At 43.1% G+C, this 21,916-nt stretch overlaps 2 protein-coding genes across 8 annotated transcripts in view; one reads left to right on the top strand and one right to left on the bottom strand.

Annotated features, from left to right (window-relative positions):
* The first annotated feature begins 6,543 nt into the window (after positions 1 to 6,543).
* On the top strand, positions 6,544 to 15,200 carry LOC142942084 (putative ribonuclease ZC3H12D). 3 transcript variants are annotated; one of them, XM_076084262.1, is made up of 6 exons: positions 6,544 to 6,637; positions 7,691 to 8,082; positions 10,961 to 11,100; positions 12,495 to 12,729; positions 12,885 to 12,991; positions 13,858 to 15,200. In XM_076084262.1, exons 2-6 carry the CDS (start codon positions 7,784 to 7,786, stop codon positions 14,760 to 14,762), a joined length of 1,686 nt encoding a protein of 561 aa, XP_075940377.1. In that variant the 5' UTR covers positions 6,544 to 6,637; positions 7,691 to 7,783; the 3' UTR covers positions 14,763 to 15,200. The 3 variants fall into 3 exon arrangements, with proteins under 3 accessions (XP_075940377.1, XP_075940378.1, XP_075940381.1); XM_076084263.1 differs by having other exon boundaries at positions 6,602 to 6,637; positions 7,637 to 8,082; XM_076084266.1 differs by lacking the exon at positions 6,544 to 6,637 and adding an exon at positions 6,854 to 7,485.
* A 2,867-nt stretch (positions 15,201 to 18,067) lies between these two features.
* The window catches only part of tab2 (TGF-beta activated kinase 1 (MAP3K7) binding protein 2), a 33,877-nt gene continuing 30,028 nt past the window's right edge, over positions 18,068 to 21,916 (bottom strand). For 4 of the 5 annotated variants that reach the window (XM_076084151.1, XM_076084153.1, XM_076084150.1 and 1 more), the window contains exons 6-7: positions 21,390 to 21,485; positions 18,068 to 20,270 (exon numbers count right to left, since the gene is read on the bottom strand). In XM_076084151.1, the coding sequence (XP_075940266.1) occupies positions 20,131 to 20,270; positions 21,390 to 21,485 (236 nt within the window). In that variant the 3' untranslated portion in view covers positions 18,068 to 20,130. The remainder of the gene's footprint in view (positions 20,271 to 21,389; positions 21,486 to 21,916) is intronic. The other variant, XM_076084154.1, reaches the window with a different exon arrangement.

Here is a 21,916-nt window from a genome sequence, read left to right as displayed (position 1 = left end):
TTGTGTTATCTTTGTCTAATATTTAAATTTGTTTGATGATCTGAAACATTTAAGTGTGACAAACATGCAAAAAAATAAGAAATCAGGAAGGGGGCAAACACTTTTTCACACAACTGTATATTCTGCAGGTTTTGTAAGATATTTTGTAATATTGATGCCCAGATGTTTGAAGGATGTTTGCCATGCAAAGGGGTATTTATTTCTCTTGGTGGGCTATAGTTCTATGAGAGTAACTGGGTTTTACCTACGTTGGTCTTGTACCCTGATGGTTTACCTTACTGTTCGAATGGCTGCATCAGTTTAGGTAGAGAGTATGTTGGTGGCTCCAGATAGATCGAAGTGAAGCACTTTTATTGGTCGTACGTTGACGGTGAGGAGTTACACTGCAACCCGTTAAGCGCCTGCCGTCTGCAGTGTTCTCCCTCAATGCTGAACCAAATAAAAAAATGTCCCCCATTCGTCACTTCAACATACAAAGACATTTTCAACCTGGAGATTAGGGTCCAGATTGAAAAGTACTAAAGTTAACCTTAAAGTATTATGAGTCCAGGACTTGTAACAGTATTCCTGCACTGTGGTAATAAAACCTTTACTGAAAATCATCGAGTCATTTTTTCCACCTCTGTCAATGTCATTTGAATTCCACAACAGACTTCCCCCTCTTGTTAGTTACTTCCACTTTCCCCGTACACACTGCTCAAATGTGGCAGATGACTAATACCCCACCTTTTGACTTTAGTTTCTAACAAGTAGGTGTTGTTTTTTGTGTGTTTTTGCATTCATAAAATGTGGTTATGGAAAATGTCTGTCTCCAAAACACTGAGGGAATTCACTGGTGTCTCCCTCCACCCACCTGGTAGAGCTGCGGTGATGCAACACCCTAACCTCTCATTCCACTAACTCAAAGCTAATGTGTCTCTGGCTGAAAGTTCAAGGCAAATGGTTAGAAGAATGTTTAGGTGTGAGATAAGTTAAAATACAACAAAAGTAATCTCATAAACTAAACTAGATAATAACTGTGATACCACAGATGCAAACATGTCAGGCTCAGTTACAGGAAAGCGTCTGTAACATGAAGCACAAGACATACCAAGAACTTATCCACGATGAGTAAGCTTTAAAGAAGTCTGTGTTAGGCGATATCGGACTGCGGCTGCAAGAATGAACTTGAATTCTGTCTGTGATCACCGGTATACCAGTATACCCAACCACAAAGCACACAGTCACTGTTGATCGAATATGTCATTCTCTAGAAAAGAGTCGCCACACAATGTTTTGATCTTTCTGAAAATACATGGTGGTTTGGTGGGTGTGCGGTGTGAGGCAGAAATGGAAAGAAGTATTCTGGAGTGAAGCTAAACAACTTCTGAAAGGTGACAGCACCGGGCAGCGTGGAAAAGAAAGGGGTTGCACAGCTTCACTCCCCCAAAGTGGAACAGAGACTTCCCCAGTCGCCCACGCTGCACACAACCTGCAAAATCACAGAGCACACGCTGCGCTGTTTTTGACAGTTCTTTTCCTGCAACTTTAGACCCGTGAAGTCAAACCAAACACAAAAAGAGCAAAGTGGTATTTGAGTCACTTGGGTGTGTGTGTTACGGCTTGTTCCCTCAACGCCTGACTTGTGTCGCCGTTGTTCTCTGCTGCTTTGCTCACTTAGTCATGCCATCAGTATGTCAACCTAAAGAATGCAAGGAGGTGAAATGAACTGTTGTTGCTAAATGGTAGGTTTGTCTGGCATGTTGTCACACACTCCTGTCAAAGACGGGTTCACACACACCTTATTACTTACATTCACTCATGCAAACACACTGTGTGTGTGTGTGTGTGTGTGTGTGTGTGTGTGTGTGTTTTACTGTAGGAGTCTTGGATCAGTTATGTCTCCTGGAGGGGCAGTAGTACTCACATTGATCGTGTCTGATTTGACTCTGGGCTCTGAGAGAAGGATGGAGAGAAAGAATAAATGCTTTACTGTAGGATAAGAGCATACATTGTATTTTAATCAATTTCAGTTTACACTAAAAGCTATAATAAAATAGAAAGCTAGGAAAGGCCAAAAGAAAAAGTATGCTGAAAATGGCTGTAAATATCTAAATAGGTTCATGAAAGGTTAATCATATACTGAAATGAATGCGAGTTACGGCCAAAGTTCAAAGGAGTTGAGGTGTTAGTTGAGCGTAAAGCACTTGAAGTGGCTATTGAAATGTCAATAATGGAAGCACTTGGCGTGTCACTTTAAATCGTAAGCACCGAAAGGGGCCGAACGTTTCAGTTGCAATAAAAAGTGAACACTTGGAAATCAGTTGAAGCTGATCAGCGAAAGCATTTCCAGGTCTCAGGTTCAGGTGCGCTGTAGACGGGTGAGTGTCCGTAAGAGCTATAAAGAGTTAAATACAGTTAAAGTGTGAGCGCTAAAAGCATTTGAGTGTCATTGAACATTTATGTTTAATGCGCACAGTATGAGAAAATCATGTATGATCATTCCATGCAGTCATATTTACACCACATATTTGGTTGTATATGTGATACTGTATCCTGGCTTCTGTTGACATTTTGTTCACAGAATGTTTGATTACTGCACATATGAACACAATGTTAACAAACATTGAAAGCATAGTGATGTATTAATAAACTAATAAAGATCAATTGATGTTCTCCTTTTCACCTGACAAACCAGTTGTACGTGTGATGAAATGATATGACCTTCTAAGGTTCTCATGACTCTATCCTCCCACCAAGATACTCGTGGGAATGTTGTACATGATGCAGTCATACGCTGCTGTTCTTCCCTTTAACATACAAACGTAATAAAAGCAACAGTATTTGCAATGGGACAGCACACTACAAAAGTGTCTCTGTTAAGTAAAAAAACATTTTATATTTCACTAAAGTCAAATTGTAAAAGTGCTCATTAGAAGGAATGGTCCATTATTTATTTTATTTTACCATTGGATTATTGTGACTGATTAAGAATGTAACCTCAAAATTGCACAAACAGTATTTTAGTAACTGTACCTTAGTTACTTTCTAGTACTTAAGTACTATTTATATAGTAGAGTATCAGCTGTTGTGCGGGTTGTAGTCTACTTTTAGTATCAGTTAAATGCCTAAACTTCTTATAGTGGGAGGTGTGTGCTGATAGCACTGAAACTGTACATGTTGTAGGCGCTCCTGATTTAGAATGGCGATAGCTGTGTTGGTTGACTGACAGCTAACGCTTTATGAAACAATAAGCTGAGTGGAGAGTGGAGCTGCAGGCAGAAAAGTGTTGCAACTTATCTTTAAAACGATTAATTTGACTGGAAGCAAAATCACTGCACAATCCGACTAATGCTTCACCCGGGTGCAGACCTTTGGATCCGCCCACTCCACAACGGGTTCTGTCTGACACCAGGCAAAGGAAGCTGATTTCCACAGCAGCATATTGCAGCCACCATGCCAACACAATACTCAGGCTGCGGTCAAATACTCGCTACTATACTTAGCTTCCTAACTGAGTAAAGTATCTATAAGTTCTAAGAGCTGGTCGAATTCTCTAAATGCTAAGGAAAGAATGCTTCCTTTCTTATCTCCTTTAGGATACACTGTGCCACCCTTTATGAAAGGAAGGAAAGACAATGCAGTCCCACAATTCTCTGCGGCAGCAACGTTTAAAGCGATGCTCCATTAGGTGTGATTCTGTCCTGGACAGGAATCTTTAATTGAATCATAAAGCATCGAGTTTGTCACTGTACACATTTTCTATGAGTGTTAAATAAAGTTGCATCTGCTGTAGCAGAAGTGCAGTCTATTCCTAAATCCTAATGAATTCTCCTTCACAAAAAACTTACGTCCTATATATTTTCCGAGACATTTTTCCTTGACCTCGATGAAGAACGTCATGAGGTCAAGGAGAAATGTCTCAGAAAAGATATAGGACGTAAGTTGTTGGACTATTGGACCGCAAAGAGTCTACAGCCATGCTAACAAGCTCTTTGAGGCTGTACTCACTGCTAGCACAGCGTCAACCAAATGCTAATGTCAGCACGCTAACATGCGCACAATGGTGATGCTAACATTCTTAGCAGGTATACTGTTTACCAGGTTCACCGTGTCAGTATAGCCTGTTAGCATGCTTCTTCTTTTTTTCGCACCAATTGCTAATTTAGCACTGAACACAAGGTAGAGCAGAGGCTAAAGGGAAATGTCACCAAATGTAGTCGGAGCATGAACGTTTGTATAAGATGTCCGGCTCAAGGAGTAGGTGTTGAGATGTTTCAATTGATAAGTGAAAACTTTGACCAGCTGGTGGCGCTAGAAGAAAGGTCAGCGGATCACCAAAATGTATTCATCCTCTCGGAACCATGAATGTCTGACAAGCTTCATGGCAATCCATCAACATTGGGATCCTCTCCACAGCACTGGTGTGGATAAAAGAAATACTCTTACAGTCCTATCAAGATATTTCCGTGTTATATATTTTTTTTTTCGTTATTATTACTTCCCAAATGATGCAGTTTTAAAAACCATGTAAACCAGTCATTGTCATTGTTTTTAAAGGCTACAGTGTCTTGTCTTCTTCCATTGACTGGATTCTTTTCTCGCCGGGATGGAAGAGCACAGCTTTGATGTTATAACAATATAACAACTTATGTTATAACGAGAAAAGTTTCTTGTCATGTGCTAAGTTGGTTTATCATTATAAAAACAAACGTTTTTATTTTATTTTGATAGGTTACGTCGGTAGTTTTTGATAAAGAGAAAGAAATCTTTGTGATTTAACAAGATAAAGTGATATGCTGTTTAATAACAAGTTATGTTACAACTAAGTAATTTGCTGTGTTATTATATTTTGTAAAATATTTCTTCTTTTTCCATGGCAGCAATATGTTTATTGTTTATTTATATGTCATCTCCAGGATTAGATTTTCCACTGTCATCATGCACAGCACATTACTTCCTTGTTCTTTCATATCAAACTGTTCCTTGTCCTTCCTCAATGACGTTGGACTGACTGTACCGTCTTTAATTGTCTACTCATGGTGTAGCCTATTAATTCCATTCTGCAATTTCATCACAGATTCCTTTCTTTCCCCTCCCATGTGCCTCTCTCTCTCTCTCACACACACACACACACACACACACACACACGCACTCACACACACACACACACTGATAGCACATTGTTTAGTGTTGTCCAACATCCTGGTTTGGCAAACATCAGTAATAGACGCAGCATCAAAATTATGTTTCATTGTGAGTAATTATTTTCCTTTGTTCGTAGTTAGTGTGTATTAGCTGGTATTTTTTTCAACTCATGTGTGTGTTGTGTAATGTGTGTGTGTGTGTGTGTGTGTGTGTGTGTGAGGCGGTTGAGTACTTTGCCAGGTATGTCTGTCTGGACAAAGTTAGTCAACGTGATATTGTCACAAAACTTTCCAGTTGTGTAAGTGAGATCATAATGAAGGCTGAGTTTGAAGATGAGGCGTGGTCCGAGCAAGGGGCCCAATTCCCCCCCCCCCCCCCCCCCGTGTGATCCCATCACTATATGGTGTCCAGTCTTACTCATATTTTCCTTTCCTGTTGTCATGATGTCACCCCTGTTTCTGTCTTTGTAGGTAAATATATGTTAGTTTTATCCAAAGGGTGTCGTATAGTGAATGGGTGTGTAGGGAGCTCCTCGGTTGCTTTGTGTGAGCACGAACACTCAGAACAGTTCTCAGAATTAGAGGCAGTGGTGAACTCCGCCCCAGTTCTTAGTTTTGAGTTTACCCTTAATAATAATGTCAATAACATAAAAGACTTAAAAATCATTAGAAAGTAATCATACTATGTATGTAACCAAGGTTACATACATACAAGGTTGGAACCAAGCACATTTTTCACTTTGAAGCCATTGATGCCTGTGCTTTATCTTGTTTTATCTTGTATATATTTATTTAATGTCTTGTTTTTTAAAATCGTCTTGTCTTAATGTTTTTATACACTTTTTAACTGTTGCTGCTGTACTGATGAGTCGCCAACTCAATTTCCTTGTATGTTCGTACGATGACAATAAACATCCTTATCATAAATATTATCAAAAGTGAATCTTAACTCAAGTGCCTTTCTGGGAAAACCCTGAGGTGTTGTTGAAGCAAACAAGACAGTTGTCTTCGTTGGTGTGACGGACAGCTGAAGGTCTTGAGATGGGACACATGTCTCTCACGTTGTTGTTGTTCAGTTGCTGTGAAGATAAAAATGTCACTCTGCGTCTCCTTGTGGTTTTGTGAACGTCACCGCTGATGTTTTGGGTTGTGTTCGTACAGGAGCTTCCCCTTTGCTCACAGACGGGCTAGCTGACATGACATATTATTTATAAATCACAAATATGAGAGTGGTATCCATATCCTCCTACCCCCCATGGCTCCCAGACCAGCCCCGATGAGGAAGTAGTCACTAATTCACAGCGTTCTCTTCCTTGCTCTTTTTTTTTCTCAGCAGCGAGCAGTCACTTCCTCCAATGAGTAATAAGGGCAGCTCACACAGACCGGCTGCTTGTCAGAGCCACTGACTGACTGACTGACTGACACACTCACTCACTCACTCACTCACAGAGAGAGAGAGAGAGAGACAGCGGGGAGATACTCCGGGCTCCGATCCAGCACCTGTTTAATGTGTAAGTACAGAACCAGACAACTGGAGCCACGTGACAATGTCTAGCTCTAGTGTTTGTGATAACCGTATGAATTTCTCAGGCAGAAGCCGGCGGTCTTTGCCTTGTTCAGACTTGTTGTGTTATAGATTGTGAGAGACAGGTATAGTTGGTGGTGGTGGTGGTGGTGGGGGGGGGGGGGTGCAGGTTGCGTGTTGCTGACTTGAGTGCGGCGTTGCAAAGAGCAAAGGTTGCTGAAGTTTGAGAGGCAATGAAGCCGAGATGTTTTTCTCGCAGGAAGGGGGAAACATTAAAAGGATGTGGTTTGTAGCAAAGCTGTGCAAAGCGAAGCCCCATGCAGAGAGAGAGGACGCCTCGGGTTTAACAAAATAAATAGAAAACAAACGTATGTTTTCCTCATACTTCAAATGTCAAGTTGACACACGAAACTGCAGCAAAAGCTAATCGAGCCATCTTGCGTAGCGAGGATCTAAAAGACTGTACAAAGAAGAAATGCTCCAAAGTCTCTCTCTCTCTCTCTCTCTCTCTCTTCCTCTCTCTCTCTCTCTCTCTCTCTCGCTCTCTTTCTCTCTCTCGCCCGGTACCGGTGGCGCTTTCATCGGGTCAGGTGTGATACCGAGTGAGAAGTTTGTTCCAAGTTCTGTACTCAGAATAGCTCTGCTGGTGGGAGAGAGAGAGCGAGAGAGAGAGCGAGAACAATGTGATGTTTCTCTTTAGTCATGAAGTCCAAGGGGGGGGGGGGGGGGTTTCCAGAACGAGCAATAAGTGTGAATGGAGTGATCGTCATTCATGTGTGTTTTGGCACGGGACCTCGGGTCAAATTAGCCCGGCGACCAGTGCAGACCCTTCAGGTACGTCTCTTGTGCGCGTGTGTGTGCATGTGTGAGAGACAGACAGGGGGCTTTCTTAACCAGCGTGACGTCAGCCGGTGTTTGTGCTTGCGTTGACTGTCATGAGGATGTGGTAAACCCCCCTCCCTCCTCGTGCTTCCTGTGTTTACAGTGACTGAGGTTTGACTCTGCCTCCATCCTCTCACCTGTCAAAAAAAAAACACAGGCCCGTTGCCACGGAGACGTTGACAAGTAAGGAGGAGTCCCCGTCCGGACAGAACCCGAGTGAAGGGCCGAGGAGAGGAAGCACACGTCCGTCATGGACCACCAGATGCAGCAGCACGCCAATGTGGAGCGGTTCCTCAAGTTGGGGTACTCGCACAGTGACATCCTGAGGGTGCTGGAGAGCCTCCGCCACGACGCCCAGACCAACGACATCCTGGAGGAGCTGATAAAGACCTGCCACACTCGCGGCGGCAACGGAAGCGTCCCGAACAGTCCCAAGCTGGTGTCCAGAGGCTGCAGCCCCTGTCCCGGTCTACCCAGACCCGGATCAGACAGAGAGCCCGTCGCTGGCTTCAGACCAGTGGTTATAGATGGAAGCAACGTGGCCATGAGGTGAGTCCACTCACAACTTAAGGATACTTGTCTTATATATTTTGTATGTATATCTTCAGCTGCAGCGGTGGAGGAAGTAGTCATATCTTTTACTTCAGTAAAAACCTCTGCTGTCATTTTACTAGTACAGTAGTTTTAGTAAAAGTACAGAAGTATTATCAGCAAAATGTACTTAAAGTATCAAAAGTAGTTGTTGGGCAGAGCGTTGTATTATTTCCTCATTATCTGATTATGATTATTATTATTATTACCAGTGCCTTTATATATTTGCAAGATTTCAATTCTAGTCAGGGAGCTCTACCTAATTACTTTATATGTAATTTAATCTATATTGATACATGATACATATTTAAGAGGTTTATCGAGATTTGCAAAAATCTGAATCTGCAACTGTAGTTGTAAAACAAATATGCCTCTGAAATGTTGTGGAGTAAAAGTACATGTATAAAGTAAAAATGGTGGTATCTCAAAGTTGTGCTGGACGGTACTTGAGTGAATGCAGGTCGTTTCTTTCAGACACTGTCTCGCTGGAATTTCATTCTTGGGCCAAAATAAACTGTAAGAAAATTTTACATGAGAAAAAAAAACATTCTCTTTCTTTACTTCCTGGAAAAAATACTTTCTTTAGGTGTGACGCTTTTACAAATAGCACAGATGTTCATGTGCGTAATCAAATTTTAAAAAAAAGAACATTACAACTGCACTATTTGAATGTTAAAAATGAATTTCCGTTCACATGACAGGGTCCTTTATTTGTGTCAAATCTTGTTTCACTTCGCAGAATCGATCGCGGTACACTTCCTCTTTAAAGATGTGGGAAGTGAAAACACGATGTGCTCCTTTTTATTCTCCTCTCTGTCCTCTTCAATGCAATAAAAAGTCAGACTCAAGCCGTTTGAGATGATACTCTGCAGTATGAATATAACACTACACTGGCGTGAAATTGCCGCGTCATCTAATCTCAACTTGTACCTGTTGGTAATGAGGAAGTTCTGAGTCGAAATTTGCTCAATGGGCGAGACGGCATGCTGTAAATTCAAAAGGGGGAAACAAAAGGGCAATGTTTTCACCACATATTCGTGTAAGGACACGGGTTCGAGGGTTTACTGTAACACCTTCATTCCCAGGAGAGGCGGGCGTGTAACTGTGGTTGGCCTCAGGCAGGGAGTCTCTCATCGGGCTCCACTTCCCTGTCCGCGCCTCTTCAGAAGTTACCCGGTGATCCGGTTCTGCTGTAAGAACTGGCGTTCGCTGAGTCACCTCGACGGTTCCCTTTAGTTTTATATTTGGACTGAATTGAGAGACCGATTTAAGAAAGGTTGAGATGGTGCATGGCTTTAAGCCCCTCTTATGGCTCAACCCCCCCCTCCATAAAACTGGCTCCTACATTTCCCATAATGCCACTCAATATATCAGTGTTTACAACTTGTTGCGTTGCCCCCAGCTGGTTAAAATAAAAAAAAGAAAGAAGAAATGAAATTGCTGTTTTATACTATACTGTATGCCACCAAAAACAGGAGAATACTTTGCAGTAGAAAGCAGCTCGTTAAAGTAGTTTAACTTTAATCTTCAACTAAATTGGACTAAAACATATTCAAGATGAACGAGCAGGCAGTGATTGCTTGTTTCCATTAACGGCGCTGCTCCTGACATGCGTCTCCTGTGGTTTTATAGTTTAACTCAAGGAAAGTGCTTCAGGCTGCAAGTATAAAGGATCAAGGAAACGTCATCTTTACGACGCGCCAATAAAGTTATGCAAGATATACCTGCATTCAGACTCCAGACACTCACGCCAAGCCTGGCTACCAAATTATTATTGGGTTAACAAGAAGCAATCTCAAAAGGCATTTTCTAAAATAAAAAAAACAGAGATGTATCAAACAAACAAACCAAAATCAAAAAAATTTAATTTAATACAAAAAAATGAAATGAATATAAAATAGGTTGCTGCTTTTGTTTGAGCCAGAACTGAAAGTGAATTTGAAGTAGAGGCATGCTCTTATCTAAGATTAGGCAGATCTAAAAAAAGAAAGAAAAGAAGCGGTACCTGTTGTATTCAAAGTGCCTCACCACTTCCTGCTGACAGGGAGAAGGGGAACCACAGTCGCATGGACGCGCACACACGTTTTACTTTTACTGGCGGGCAAAACAACCCTGTTTACTCCATCAGTAGCTAGAATGTCCTTGTGTTACAGTGAGATTTGGATTTCAGAGAACAGACATTTGTAAGGCGATCCAACTACTGTACCAGATCTGAAAGCACGCCAGGCTTCACTGAACTGCTGGTGATGATTTTCAAGTTACTCGTGCTCTTTTATTCATTGAATTGAAGGAAATTCAATAACTTTTTTATGGTCTAGTTTCGGGGAAACGGCATGTTTCAGCGATAAAACAAACAAAGGCTTTGTTTCTCACTCATAATCTCTCACTTGTACCTCCTCCCTCGGGATGTAACAGCTGTTATGTTTCCGAGATGAGTCAGGGTTTAGATTTGATGACAAGTTATGCTGCCTGTTTTTTTTAATGTATTTATTCAATACAAAAAAAGTAGCCCCTGTTTTGTAAGGCACTATAATTCAAAATAAAACTTACATTTGAATTTAATTTTTAATACGAGAGAAAGTGCCTTGAAAAAGTGCAGGTGAACAGTCTGTTCTGCATCAACTTACTATTGCAATTGTGTTTTAGAGAACTGAGAGCGCATGCCTTGTGACACATCTACTTCCTGAAAAGGGGGAGATATATATGTGTGTGTGTGTGTGTGTGTGTGTGTGTGTGTGTGTGTGTGTGTGCATACAGTTGCGTGCACGGAAACACAAAAGAAGAAGTTGTTGTTTTTTTGCTTTTTTTGTTGACTCTGGATTCTGTGTCTTTGTAGCCATGGCGACAAGAAGGTGTTTTCGTGCCAGGGCCTCCAGCTGGCGGTGAGCTGGTTCTGGGACAAAGGGCTGCGAGACATCACCGTGTTCGTTCCCCTGTGGAGGAAGGAGCAGCCGCGGCCGGAGGCGCCCATCACAGGTGAGGTCGCCGCCGCCCGCTCTCTCTCTGATACGGTGGTGAGGGCAGTTAAAAGGGGAGACGCCACAAACCTGTGACAACTCCCATGTTGCGATTGCTCAGTTTCGTCAGGGTTGTGTGCACATCCTTTGCGTTAAGGCTGACCTCACCCAGTCTGCATGTCATGTTGTATTGAAACAGCTGCAGGTGGTTTGTAGACAATGGATTGCGCGTGGCCCTGTCATGTGGTGCCATGAGACTCTGGTTGAGGAAGTTGTGCCGAAAGACAAACATAATAACCGTTGTATTTCAGCACTGCCAATCAGGACCGACCAGAATTGAAGCCTCAGTTATGGTTGCGGCAACTGACACTACAGTCTCATGTGGTCAGCCACTCTGTTCACTGTCTTTGTAGCGGTGCCAGATTTGATTATAACGGCTTTTAATGCAGCTTTCAAGCTTCGTTACAGAGCGTTACAGGCTCAGTTCTTCTGCGAAGAGACAAATTCCTAATGTGGGTGTCATAACCCAGAATCCATTATGCACTTACAAGGTGCCTCGAGAGCACACACCTATGTGTATGCATGTATGTGTATGTATGTTGTGCTGGGCATGAATACTATTAGCCCATGGTACTACTAACTCGCAGCAGCAAAACAATCTGATTCATTTGAATACACGGATGTAAAAGAAGAAGAGTATCTTTCACAATATTGAGGCGGTACTGACATGAGCCGGAAATTTCCCAGCTAGGATTACTCATCACCAAAGTCAAGGAAATGAGAAAAGATATCATATTCATTTCTGTTCTGGCATGTATCTGGCATATATGCTGCTATCTTTCATCCTGTTTGGCAGCCTGAACCTTCATTGAAGTCCATCCAGTGGATTGCACAAGTTTCTAACTGTTCATGGTTTACTTATCAAACAATAAGGAAGTGGAACTACCAAAATTGAAATCCAGTATTTTGTTCATGTCTGAGCATTTTGTTCATGTCTGAGCAGATCGCTTTCAGTTCTTGACTGAAAGCGATCATTATTCGACTACAAGGAAGCATCCTCCGGGCCCAGTGCAGTTCCAACCCTTCTATGCTCACTATCACAACAACAATACTACAGATAAGGATGAAAGCTCATGTGGGCTGCCACGTGCATGTCACCTGCCTCAGTATATTATCAGCGAGCATGTTGGCTGCTCATTTGAAATGTAGCGCCAACCTCGATAGGTACAGGTGCGCCTTCGTCGTTTATCCACGGAAACCGTTCAGCCAGCACCGTTATGTTGGCTGTTATCTTCTGCTTATGGAGCAGTGCTGCATGCTGGGGACTCATTCATATGTCAACCTTGTAGTAGGGTTTTTTTGGGCATTTCTTCGGACTGACTTTCTAAAAAATTGTATTCATGTGTTTCCTAGATCAACATGTGCTCCACGAGCTGGAGAGGAGGAAGATCCTGGTGTACACGCCGTCTCGCTGCGTGAACGGCAAGAGGGTGGTGTGCTACGACGACCGCTACATCATCAAGCTGGCCTTCGACTCGGACGGCATCATCGTGTCCAACGACAACTACCGCGACCTGCAGACGGAGAATCCCCAGTGGAAGAAGTTCATCGAGGAAAGGCTGTTGATGTACACCTTCGCTAATGACAAGTAAGCCTGATGGCGGCTTTAAGGCCTCTGTGCACAAGCAGGGGCTGCTCTTCTGCTAACATATTCTAAGAGAGGGTTCCCCTTTCGCACCAAAATAACATCATGCATTGTAACTGATGTCACCTGATCCTGACTGTGTGTCCGTGCTGGTGCAGGTTTATGCCTCCAGACGATCCCTTGGGTAGAAATGGTCCCAACATCGATGATTTCCTGCGGAAGAAGTCGTGGACCCCGGACAACAAGATGCAGCACTGTCCTTACGGTTAGTTTTACTCTTCTGTTTCACCCGACACTAGCGCTGAGGTTAGACTTCCTCGTACTCTCCTGGGGGATTAAAACCAACACCATGACAACCAGCAATGCATTTTACATTCCACTGAATCAACCTGTGGTTCATCTGGAAACAAGAGTCCACTGCGAGGCTGCACTTAAAGGCACAGCTCTGCCTTTAGCTAAATGCTAATGTTGGCATGCTAACATGCTCCCGATGAACATCCGGGTGTTTAGCAGGTATAATGTTTGACATGATCGTCTTAGTTTAGCGCGCGAGTACAGCTGAGGCTGATGGGAATGTCACTATATCTGCCGGTATGTTGGTCATAAAGTAAACCAAACATATAAGACGTAATAATATGAAAAGTCATGAGGACGCATCGTCTGGGAACAAACAAATGAACAATATTGTGTGCCGTTCCAGGATATTATTCATTGGCCAAGTGAACACTGACCCTTTCGGTCAAAGTTATGAGGAGTCAACCTAAATCTAGTGTGCAGACTTTTGCCACTCTGATTGGCCACAGTGGATTTTTTGATTTTTTATTATCCAACTGGTTTAGAAAAGATTTCACAAGACCGGAATGTTTTCCCATCCCATTGAGGAAGTATTAAAGTACCGACAGTTTTGAGATTTCAAGAAGTAGAAGCTGTGCTCCCAGCTGTGTAAAAATCTGTGTCCTTGTGTTACTTCTTTGCAGACTCCTGACAAAGTTTTCATCTGCCTTCATTGAAACTATGATTTCAACGCAAAAGCTCTCAGAGTAAAGTAGAGTCAGTAGGGGGTTGCAGTTTTTGTTGTTTACGGCTGTGTGGGCGCCCATAAATAACCTCTTCTTTCTTTCTTTCTATCAGGAAAGAAGTGCACTTATGGAGTCAAATGCAAGTTCTACCACCCGGAGCGGGCCAACCAATCGCAGCTGTCTGTGGCCGATGAGCTGAGGGCGCTGAGAGACAGAGCCAAGAACTTCTCGCCCAAACCGAGCCTGCAGGACGCGCACTGCCGCCCGGCTGCGTATCAGCCGGAGCTCAGATACACCTCGTCCACCCCTCCGCCTCTGAGCTTCGAGGATCAATCCCACAGAGCTTCGCCCAGCGAGCAGTTCGTCTACCACAGAGACGCCGGCAGCCCGAGAAGCCAAGCCAACACGAGCCTCCGCCTCTGCCCGAGCCCGGACGTGGACGAGGCCTTCAGCTCCATGGAGGGCTCCATGTCCAGGATCTACATCCAGGACGCTCCCTACACCAGTCCTCTGCACAGCTACAGCAGCGGAGTGGCCAGCTACAGCCACGACGACTACTCATTCTCAGGGTCCTTCGGCGGAACCGCCCAGAGGCCCTGCCTGTGCGGGGGAGGTTACTACCCTCATCAGAATGGTTCGGTGCCCTGCGAACGCCCCGTGTGCAGCCAGTGCAGGTGCGGCCACCAGGAGACGAGGATGGGCCACCGCCAACACCCAGCATGGGGCTCCTGCCCTGCTCTGCCTCCACATAACGGGGAGCATCCCGGCCACTATTCAGAGGAGTACTTGAGACAGCCCTCTTACAGACAGAGCCACAGCTTACCAAGGGACCCGTGGACGCAGGGCGGCACCAAGAACCCGTCCAGCGATCAGAGGAAGGGCCTGAGGAGCCAGCTGAGCACCCTCTTCCCCCAGAGCAAGGTGGAGCAAGTCATGAACGCTTACCCACACATCTCAGACATGACCGAACTGATTTCTCTCATCCAAAGCTACAGGACCAGCCACATCTCCTTCTAGAGTAGAAAGGCGTTTTTTTATTAGGTTTTTGTGACTCAAACTGAGTCCACACCGGAGTTCTCATCCCAGAAGCAAAGTGAAAACTGCAACAAAATAAAAAAGAGAGAACGTTTTTAGTTCTCTTGATTATTACGTGAAAGTAATGTACTCGTGAACACATTCCAAACTCACCCTTTATTTTCAGCATTAAAAGTGCCTTGAAAACGTAGCAGACCGAATGCTATCTCTTTAATATAAAAGTGCAATGCACTACGCTCCATACATGCTGCTTATTGTAGCAGCAGAAATCGTTTATTAAAGCAGCATGTGTTGTTTTCTCATGTTGCCTCAAAGTGAGGAACTCTATTATACTATTCTGTGTAAAGAAATGCCGTTGACTTGTTTTTCTATGAATTCTGTGTTTTTGCTGTCCCTGTGAAATAAAAGCACTCAAATCGCTCTCGTGTCTTTAAATGAACACTGATTCAAACTGAGAGCTGCTGCTGCTGCTGCACTGCTCTCTGCTGGTTAGACCTCTCAAGGGTTGCTACAGCAGGTGTTTCCCATCAGCATGCTGACATCTTTGGGCCAGCAACATTTAAAGAGGCGGTCCAGTGATTTATTGTTGCATTTCCATAAATGTGTTGGACTTGCATGAGTTTTATTAATTCAAAGCAGCAGATATTTTGACTTTTAGTCCCCGATATTGGATGGTTGTTGAGGTTGTCCGGGCCGACTGACAAATCCACATTCATTCATTCACCGCCCTGCTACCAATCGTGTATGTTGTGTACTTAATCTAAATTTGTCTTTGTATTGCTTGGTTGCAGTTCAAATTTGCAATAGTGCCCTAAAATCTGCCCTGAATTCCGGTCAAATAGTATCTGTGTTTATTGAGCTTAACAAACTATTGATATGCCGGCTATATAAAGAATGAAGTCGTCATGAACGCTCGACAGCTTTTGTTTCCTTAGAACAAATGTTGCCTGATAACGATCGATCAAATCACCCTCAAGTGATAGTTCATTTAGAGTTTCCTTAAAACACACTTTCATACAAGCTTTGTTATATTAGAATCACTAATTAATTAACAGCAAAATAGATGGAAATTAAATGAAATTGAAGATGATTTATCAGTGCAAATATCCATACTTCATCTAATACACCAAGGTTGGTTTGAATGCATTATTTCAACATACTATGACTCTTTATGAGACACTTTAATATATACAGTATATATAATAATATATATAATATATATTTGACTATGTGTGTAAAACTGTCCAGAATTATTCCAGTAATCACAATGCTATAATGAAAAGGGTTACAGATCAAACGGGTGTCAATTATCCACCGTAGAAGCCATCAATATACATTCACAAATATTAACATCATTGAGTAAACTGATTTGCCATTACTAGCATATTTATTCTGCTTACAAGAGCAACGTTACAGTATTTAAGCAGCTGGTTATGTGAGGAAATGTCAGAAACAGGAGCATTTTGTGACGTAAATTAAAATTGCGCCAATCCTATTATAACTGCTGCTGAACATGTTACACACACAGAGATGGATTACCTTAAACTATATTCAAGCAAGAGAAAATATAGAAACAGAATCATGTATGAACATGTTCTGTACACTAACTCACACAGATAACGTATTACATTTACTCTGTCACATGTATTCAAGTCACTTTTTTTAAGTAATTGGTACTTGTCAAAGTATGCGACATACGTTTTGGTCTTACTTGAGTAGATTTATAGAGAAAAGGCTATACTTGTACACCCTTACATTTTGATACATTCATTGCGCTACTTTATTGATTATTTAATGCATTCATGATCCTTTAAGAGGGAGGTGGCCAGTTGGTCCACAGGTCTGCTGGCGCTTGGATATCCTACGGCAACCGCGCTGTTGTGTCAATGCAAGTTTAATATCATATAAATACAGTATAGCATGCTTCAAGACTACTACTTCAGCTTTCTGCTTTATTAATCTAAAGATTCAAGCTGCGGTCAACAAGTCAGGCTTTGTGTAACCTGATGAAGAGAGAAAGGTATAGAGACCAAATTATGCACACAAAGACAAACTACTTAGATTTCCATGTGGACATGACAGATATGTTTCAACCACAGGTGGTATTCCTCAGGTCAAAGCCGAAATGAGTCACGTGATATGAGACTTTTTCAGAAAAGTAAGACACGGATTGGTCCACCTCGCTGATCCTATTGTCTTCATGTGATTGGAGAGACATGGATGTGACGTGTGGCATCTGGTCTGAGGAAATCTGAATGACCAAAGTGTAGGAACCCTGCAACATGTTGACACCCTTTATATTCACAGACACTGTCTCGTATGCACATGATTAGCCAAATAACAATATTATAGGAGAAACATCCAGCAGCACCCAGCCCTCCACAGACAGACCCAGATCCGGCTTCAGCGTCGCTTTGGACCTGGAGTCAGAAGGTAAGAGGAGAGCTCTGCAGCAGCGGCCCCTCCTTCAGCCGCGAGCACAGCTTCACCTCCATGATTAGCCAACACCACGCTGCTGGAGGTCCAGGACGTATCGCTGGGCCCTCTAGAGGGAAGAGAGGCACGGGAGAACCAGAACCAGGCCGGACAGACTGTCAGACCCTGCTGCAGGAAAGAGAGAAGTTTTCTGAAGGGATTCTGGTGCTAGGAAACACTACCGCTTTTGTCCACAGGGACCGCCAAAATCAACACAAAATGAAAATTCCTTGTAGTAGCTTTAACATAATCAACATGGATATAACACACATTTCTCCTGAGCTGCTGGCTGTTTGCATCGGATTGAATGACAGCATGAGAGGGCAGGGGCACTGGGAAGGATACTGGGGGCCTGAACCTGCGCTGTTTCCATGTGGGCAAAGTTCATTTATTTGGCATAACAGTTAAAGGCCCTCACAGTAATTGAAACCAATTGAGTAAACATTTTGCTACGTCACAGCAGAAAAACTGCAGCTGGAACTAATAGTTAACAATGGCTGCATTCCATTTAGGTTTTATTAAATTGCAGGGCTCTAGTATTGTGCATGCTGTCTTATTGGGACACTTAATAGAATTGTGTTTGTTTAGTTTAATTAATACACACTATGGTATTGTAAAGATTTGGGAACATTAAGCTGGTGGTATGTATATATATATATATATACATATACAGTATACAGTATGTATATATATATACACATCATATACAGTATATATGTCTACATGTCAGACAAGCTGCCCCTACTCAAACCTATGTTGGTCTCTTCTGCCATCTAGTGGATAAAAACATCAGTATCACAAAGACAAAAAACTCAGAATAGATTTTTTTAATTATTTTTACAAATAACTTATCTGTTACAAAGACAGTTTTCCCAGCTAAAATCAAAGAAACACTTTAGATATCCAAATTATTTTTTTCCATTTACTAAAACATGAATAAACTGCCTCTTCACACCAAGGTGCAGATAAAAGATGAAAACTGGATTCTTTGGATTGAAAAAAAAAAAAAGAAAAAGAGGAAAAAAGTATGGCGTAAGTGCTTAAGAGACAAGAATCCATCTTCTACTTTTAAATGGGTTTAAACATTACTAAAATTTCGGTTTTAAAAATGGCACTCGGATGTGACAGAATAGATACAAATTCAATAGTTCTAAGGCACTGACGCAAGGCAACGTTTCACAAGTGTGGAAGAAAAGAAATAAAGGAAAAAGTAACTACTCCACAGTTAAGGTAAGGTAATGACAATAAGTAAACTTTAGAAACACCCTCATCAATAAAAGCTTAGAAGGATGAAACGAGCCAAATACAAATAAGAGTATACAAAGTGGACCGTCATGTTGTCTGCTTCCATGGTGTTGTGACTATTGTGACCGGTTGTATGGAAAGGCACGGGACTCATATGAATATTTCTACATCATAGGTACACTTTAAACTAAAACGTGCTCACTTTGATCTTTGTTACCTACAAAAAACAACCCGATTCAGGAGTGCACAGCGACATGGAGACCTTTAACCCAATCAGACGCTCCAGCTGCAGTGACATCCTGAGTGAACTGGAAACAGAGTGTCTCTTTGCACCGAGGTGTAGCTCTCCCCAAAACATTAAACCTACATTCCAGTTGTCAGATAAGATGATAAGATGGCAGTTTGTAATTTTGTTTTATGACACACACCCCCCCCCCCCCCCCGACAGTCCCGACATATTTTTGATGTCCTGAAAAAAAAAAAAAGACTCCTCCATCGCCTTCCTTTTTGCTGCATCTTCTGATCGTACAACTCCGCAGTCACAGGAGCGATGAAGGGGCGGGGTCAGACGTAGCTTCATGATGACTGCAAAGGGCTTTTTAAACTGCTCCGCTCCTCTCCTTCTGCAAGGCTTCAACTCTCACAGAAATCAGGTCAAAACGCTTAAAAAATAAAACAGGGGAGCACGGTGCTTATTGGTTTGAAAGAAGGAAACAAAACAAGACAAAAAAAAAAAAAAAGAAAAGAAAAAGTTAATAAAGTCTATAAAGCTATACTTACAGGAAATACACGTGATTCATAGTGTGAGGAAGAAGGCTTTCAAGGCACATTCTAAACTTATGTACAGTAAAAAGCTCGAGGGGAGTTTCTGCCTCCGTGTACTGTACACAAAGCATGCAACTTAGTTTCTTTTTCTTAACTCATGACTGAGGAGACAGGAAAGGAGACACTGAAGGGGGTGGGGGGGGGGCAAGAGGCACGTTTGAGTGGCAGCGACACTGCTGGTTCCCTCTTTTTGACATCCTCTAGAAACAGCAAACAAACTTTAAAAGTTCCACGATTCGTCTGTTAGTTTTCCCTTCAGGTGGAGCGCAGTGGCTGAACACAGTTCCCAATTCCCCGATCATGCCACCACAGAGGAAGAAAAAAAAAAACGACAACAAAAATGTAATCAGCAAAAAGGCACATTTGCACCTGTGTTGTGTGTGTGTGTGTGTGTGTGTGTGTGTGTGTGTGTGTGTGTGTGTGCGCGTGTATGTGTGCCGTCACACTGCAGGGCCACACTCGTAATACTGGAAGTGGCAGCAGCGAGGTATCCCCGGGGGAAAAGTGTCACCCGTCGAGCAGACTCGACCCCGCGGCATCCGAGTCTCTAAGGCGAGGTATCATCCGACTCTGCCGGCCTTTGTGGAAAAACACGTGCCGTAAACACCGTCCGGTCAAGCCTTCAGTGGACAGCATTCTACAAACCTTAGAGAGGAGGGAAGAAAGGAACAGAACGGGACGGATGATGCCCGACGGCGTCTCGAGTTTTCATGCGACGAGCGAAACAGAAGAAACAGAGAGGCCCTTTTTTTTTCTATTCTGGTCTGGCCGGGCGGCGGCGGCGGCGCGTCGAGGCCTCGTTGGCTCAGAAGTGCCGCGGGAAGTCGCACTGTTCACAGCGGTTGAGGGCGGGGTGGTTGAGGAAGGTGCAGGCGGTGCAGTTCCACTGCAGCCCCTCGTCCTCCTCCTGGTCTGCGATGGGCTTCACAATCTTACTGCCCGGGTCTGTGAAGAGGAGGAGGAGGAGGTCAGGACACAGAAGAAGAAGAAGTGCAATTCACCAAGTTTATCCACCAAAAATGTGTTAACATGCACTGCAGCCATCTGATTATCAGTCACTGGGCATTAAAGGATAACAGTTCCTAACGTCCTCATTATACTCATAAATAAGCACGCAGAGCTCGTTGAAGGTACATGGCTGACGATGAAGGGTGGAAGAATGAAACAAGAGGAGAGAGGACAGAGATACCAACCAAGTGGGAGAGGAGGGGAAGGAGCAGAGGAGGGCTCCATCATGAGCTCAGAGGTCACATTATATCTACATCCTCTCCCGTCTGGCCCAGGTAGTGATGGAGCCGAGCAGAGACAGAGGAAGGGATGAACGGATGAGGGGGTAGGCGGATGGATGGGTGGAAAACAAAAAAAAGATCACGGAGCAGGTAGGAGGGGGAGGGGGGAAGAGAAGAAATGAGTCGTCAGCCAGTCAGAAGGGTTAAACCAACATCTTGAGCTGATCGTCAGGCTTTGATTGACAATATGTAAAGAAGGAAAATAATCAATTTGATCCGTTCATAGGCATCCCTCATTGTGCAGATGTGTATCCAGCTGTTCTCACAGCTGATAAGGTGTGTTGTTCACTCTGCATTCAACAGCTGATAGGAATGTTGTCTCACGATACTCTAGTTTCGGGTTCTTTATTATAATATGCACAATAACTACGGCCTGCGGTGTGAAGCGGTGCCTGAGCCTGGTGGTCTGGGACCGGCTGCTAAAGAACTAAAACGTCAGAACTTCACAACACTGGTCACACAACAATGCTAATGTCATTTTTAAAGAATCTGTCGATTATTGAAACATGCAACCACTGTCATTTAAGTCGGTCTGAAAAAATGACAAGACAACATGCAATAAATAGATTAATAAAAGAATGAAGAGTGGATATTACAAATGACAACCGTGTGCCTGGCCTTCAGCACATAGGGTAACAAATGGAAGAAATACATAAATATATAGCCTATAAATAGGATTATAACAGTGGCCAATACTGATGCAGTAAATGTAAGGAACGTGTCCAATGGAAGAAGGAATGTCCAGACAGGACCACGCACCCTCCTCTAAACTTACCAATAGATAAAGTACCTTTGGGTTTGGGGGGGAGAGGACCAAGGAATCCCATGTTGTCGTAAAAATTATGGATTGCACCAAGATTAAAGTGTGGTCCTGTAACACAGAAGGAGAAGGAAAAGAAAAGTGGGTTGACATTTGAGCTACGCAGCTATGCAGTCAGCACACACACACACACACACACACACACACACTCCAACTCTAACTCAACACACGTGGTCGGATTAACACGCCAACAACTCGACATAGAAGATGTGAAACAACCGATGATCGTCTGTACTGTAATGATATTAAAGTGAGAATATAAAGCGGTCGCGTCTTAAACATGGCGAGGTGCGCTAGGTGTGTCTCTATGAGGAGTTGAATCTCACCCAGTTGTCCCCCCCCGGCTCACTTACAGTCAAGATGGTGGGATTTATTCATCTCAGATAGTGCATCATTTTGGCTATTTTGGGACTTCTGCACGTGCTCGGTTACAAAAGGAGACCAAACTTTTCTATGAATGTCAGTTTTTGAGCTATGACAAA

Source organism: Anarhichas minor, unplaced genomic scaffold, assembly GCF_050575085.1.
Source record: "Anarhichas minor isolate MPS153535 unplaced genomic scaffold, ASM5057508v1 ptg000136l, whole genome shotgun sequence".
Taxonomy (NCBI): domain Eukaryota; kingdom Metazoa; phylum Chordata; class Actinopteri; order Perciformes; family Anarhichadidae; genus Anarhichas; species Anarhichas minor.
The sequence above is the reverse complement of the archived record's forward strand: the minus strand, read 5'-3'. Positions and strand labels throughout refer to the sequence as shown.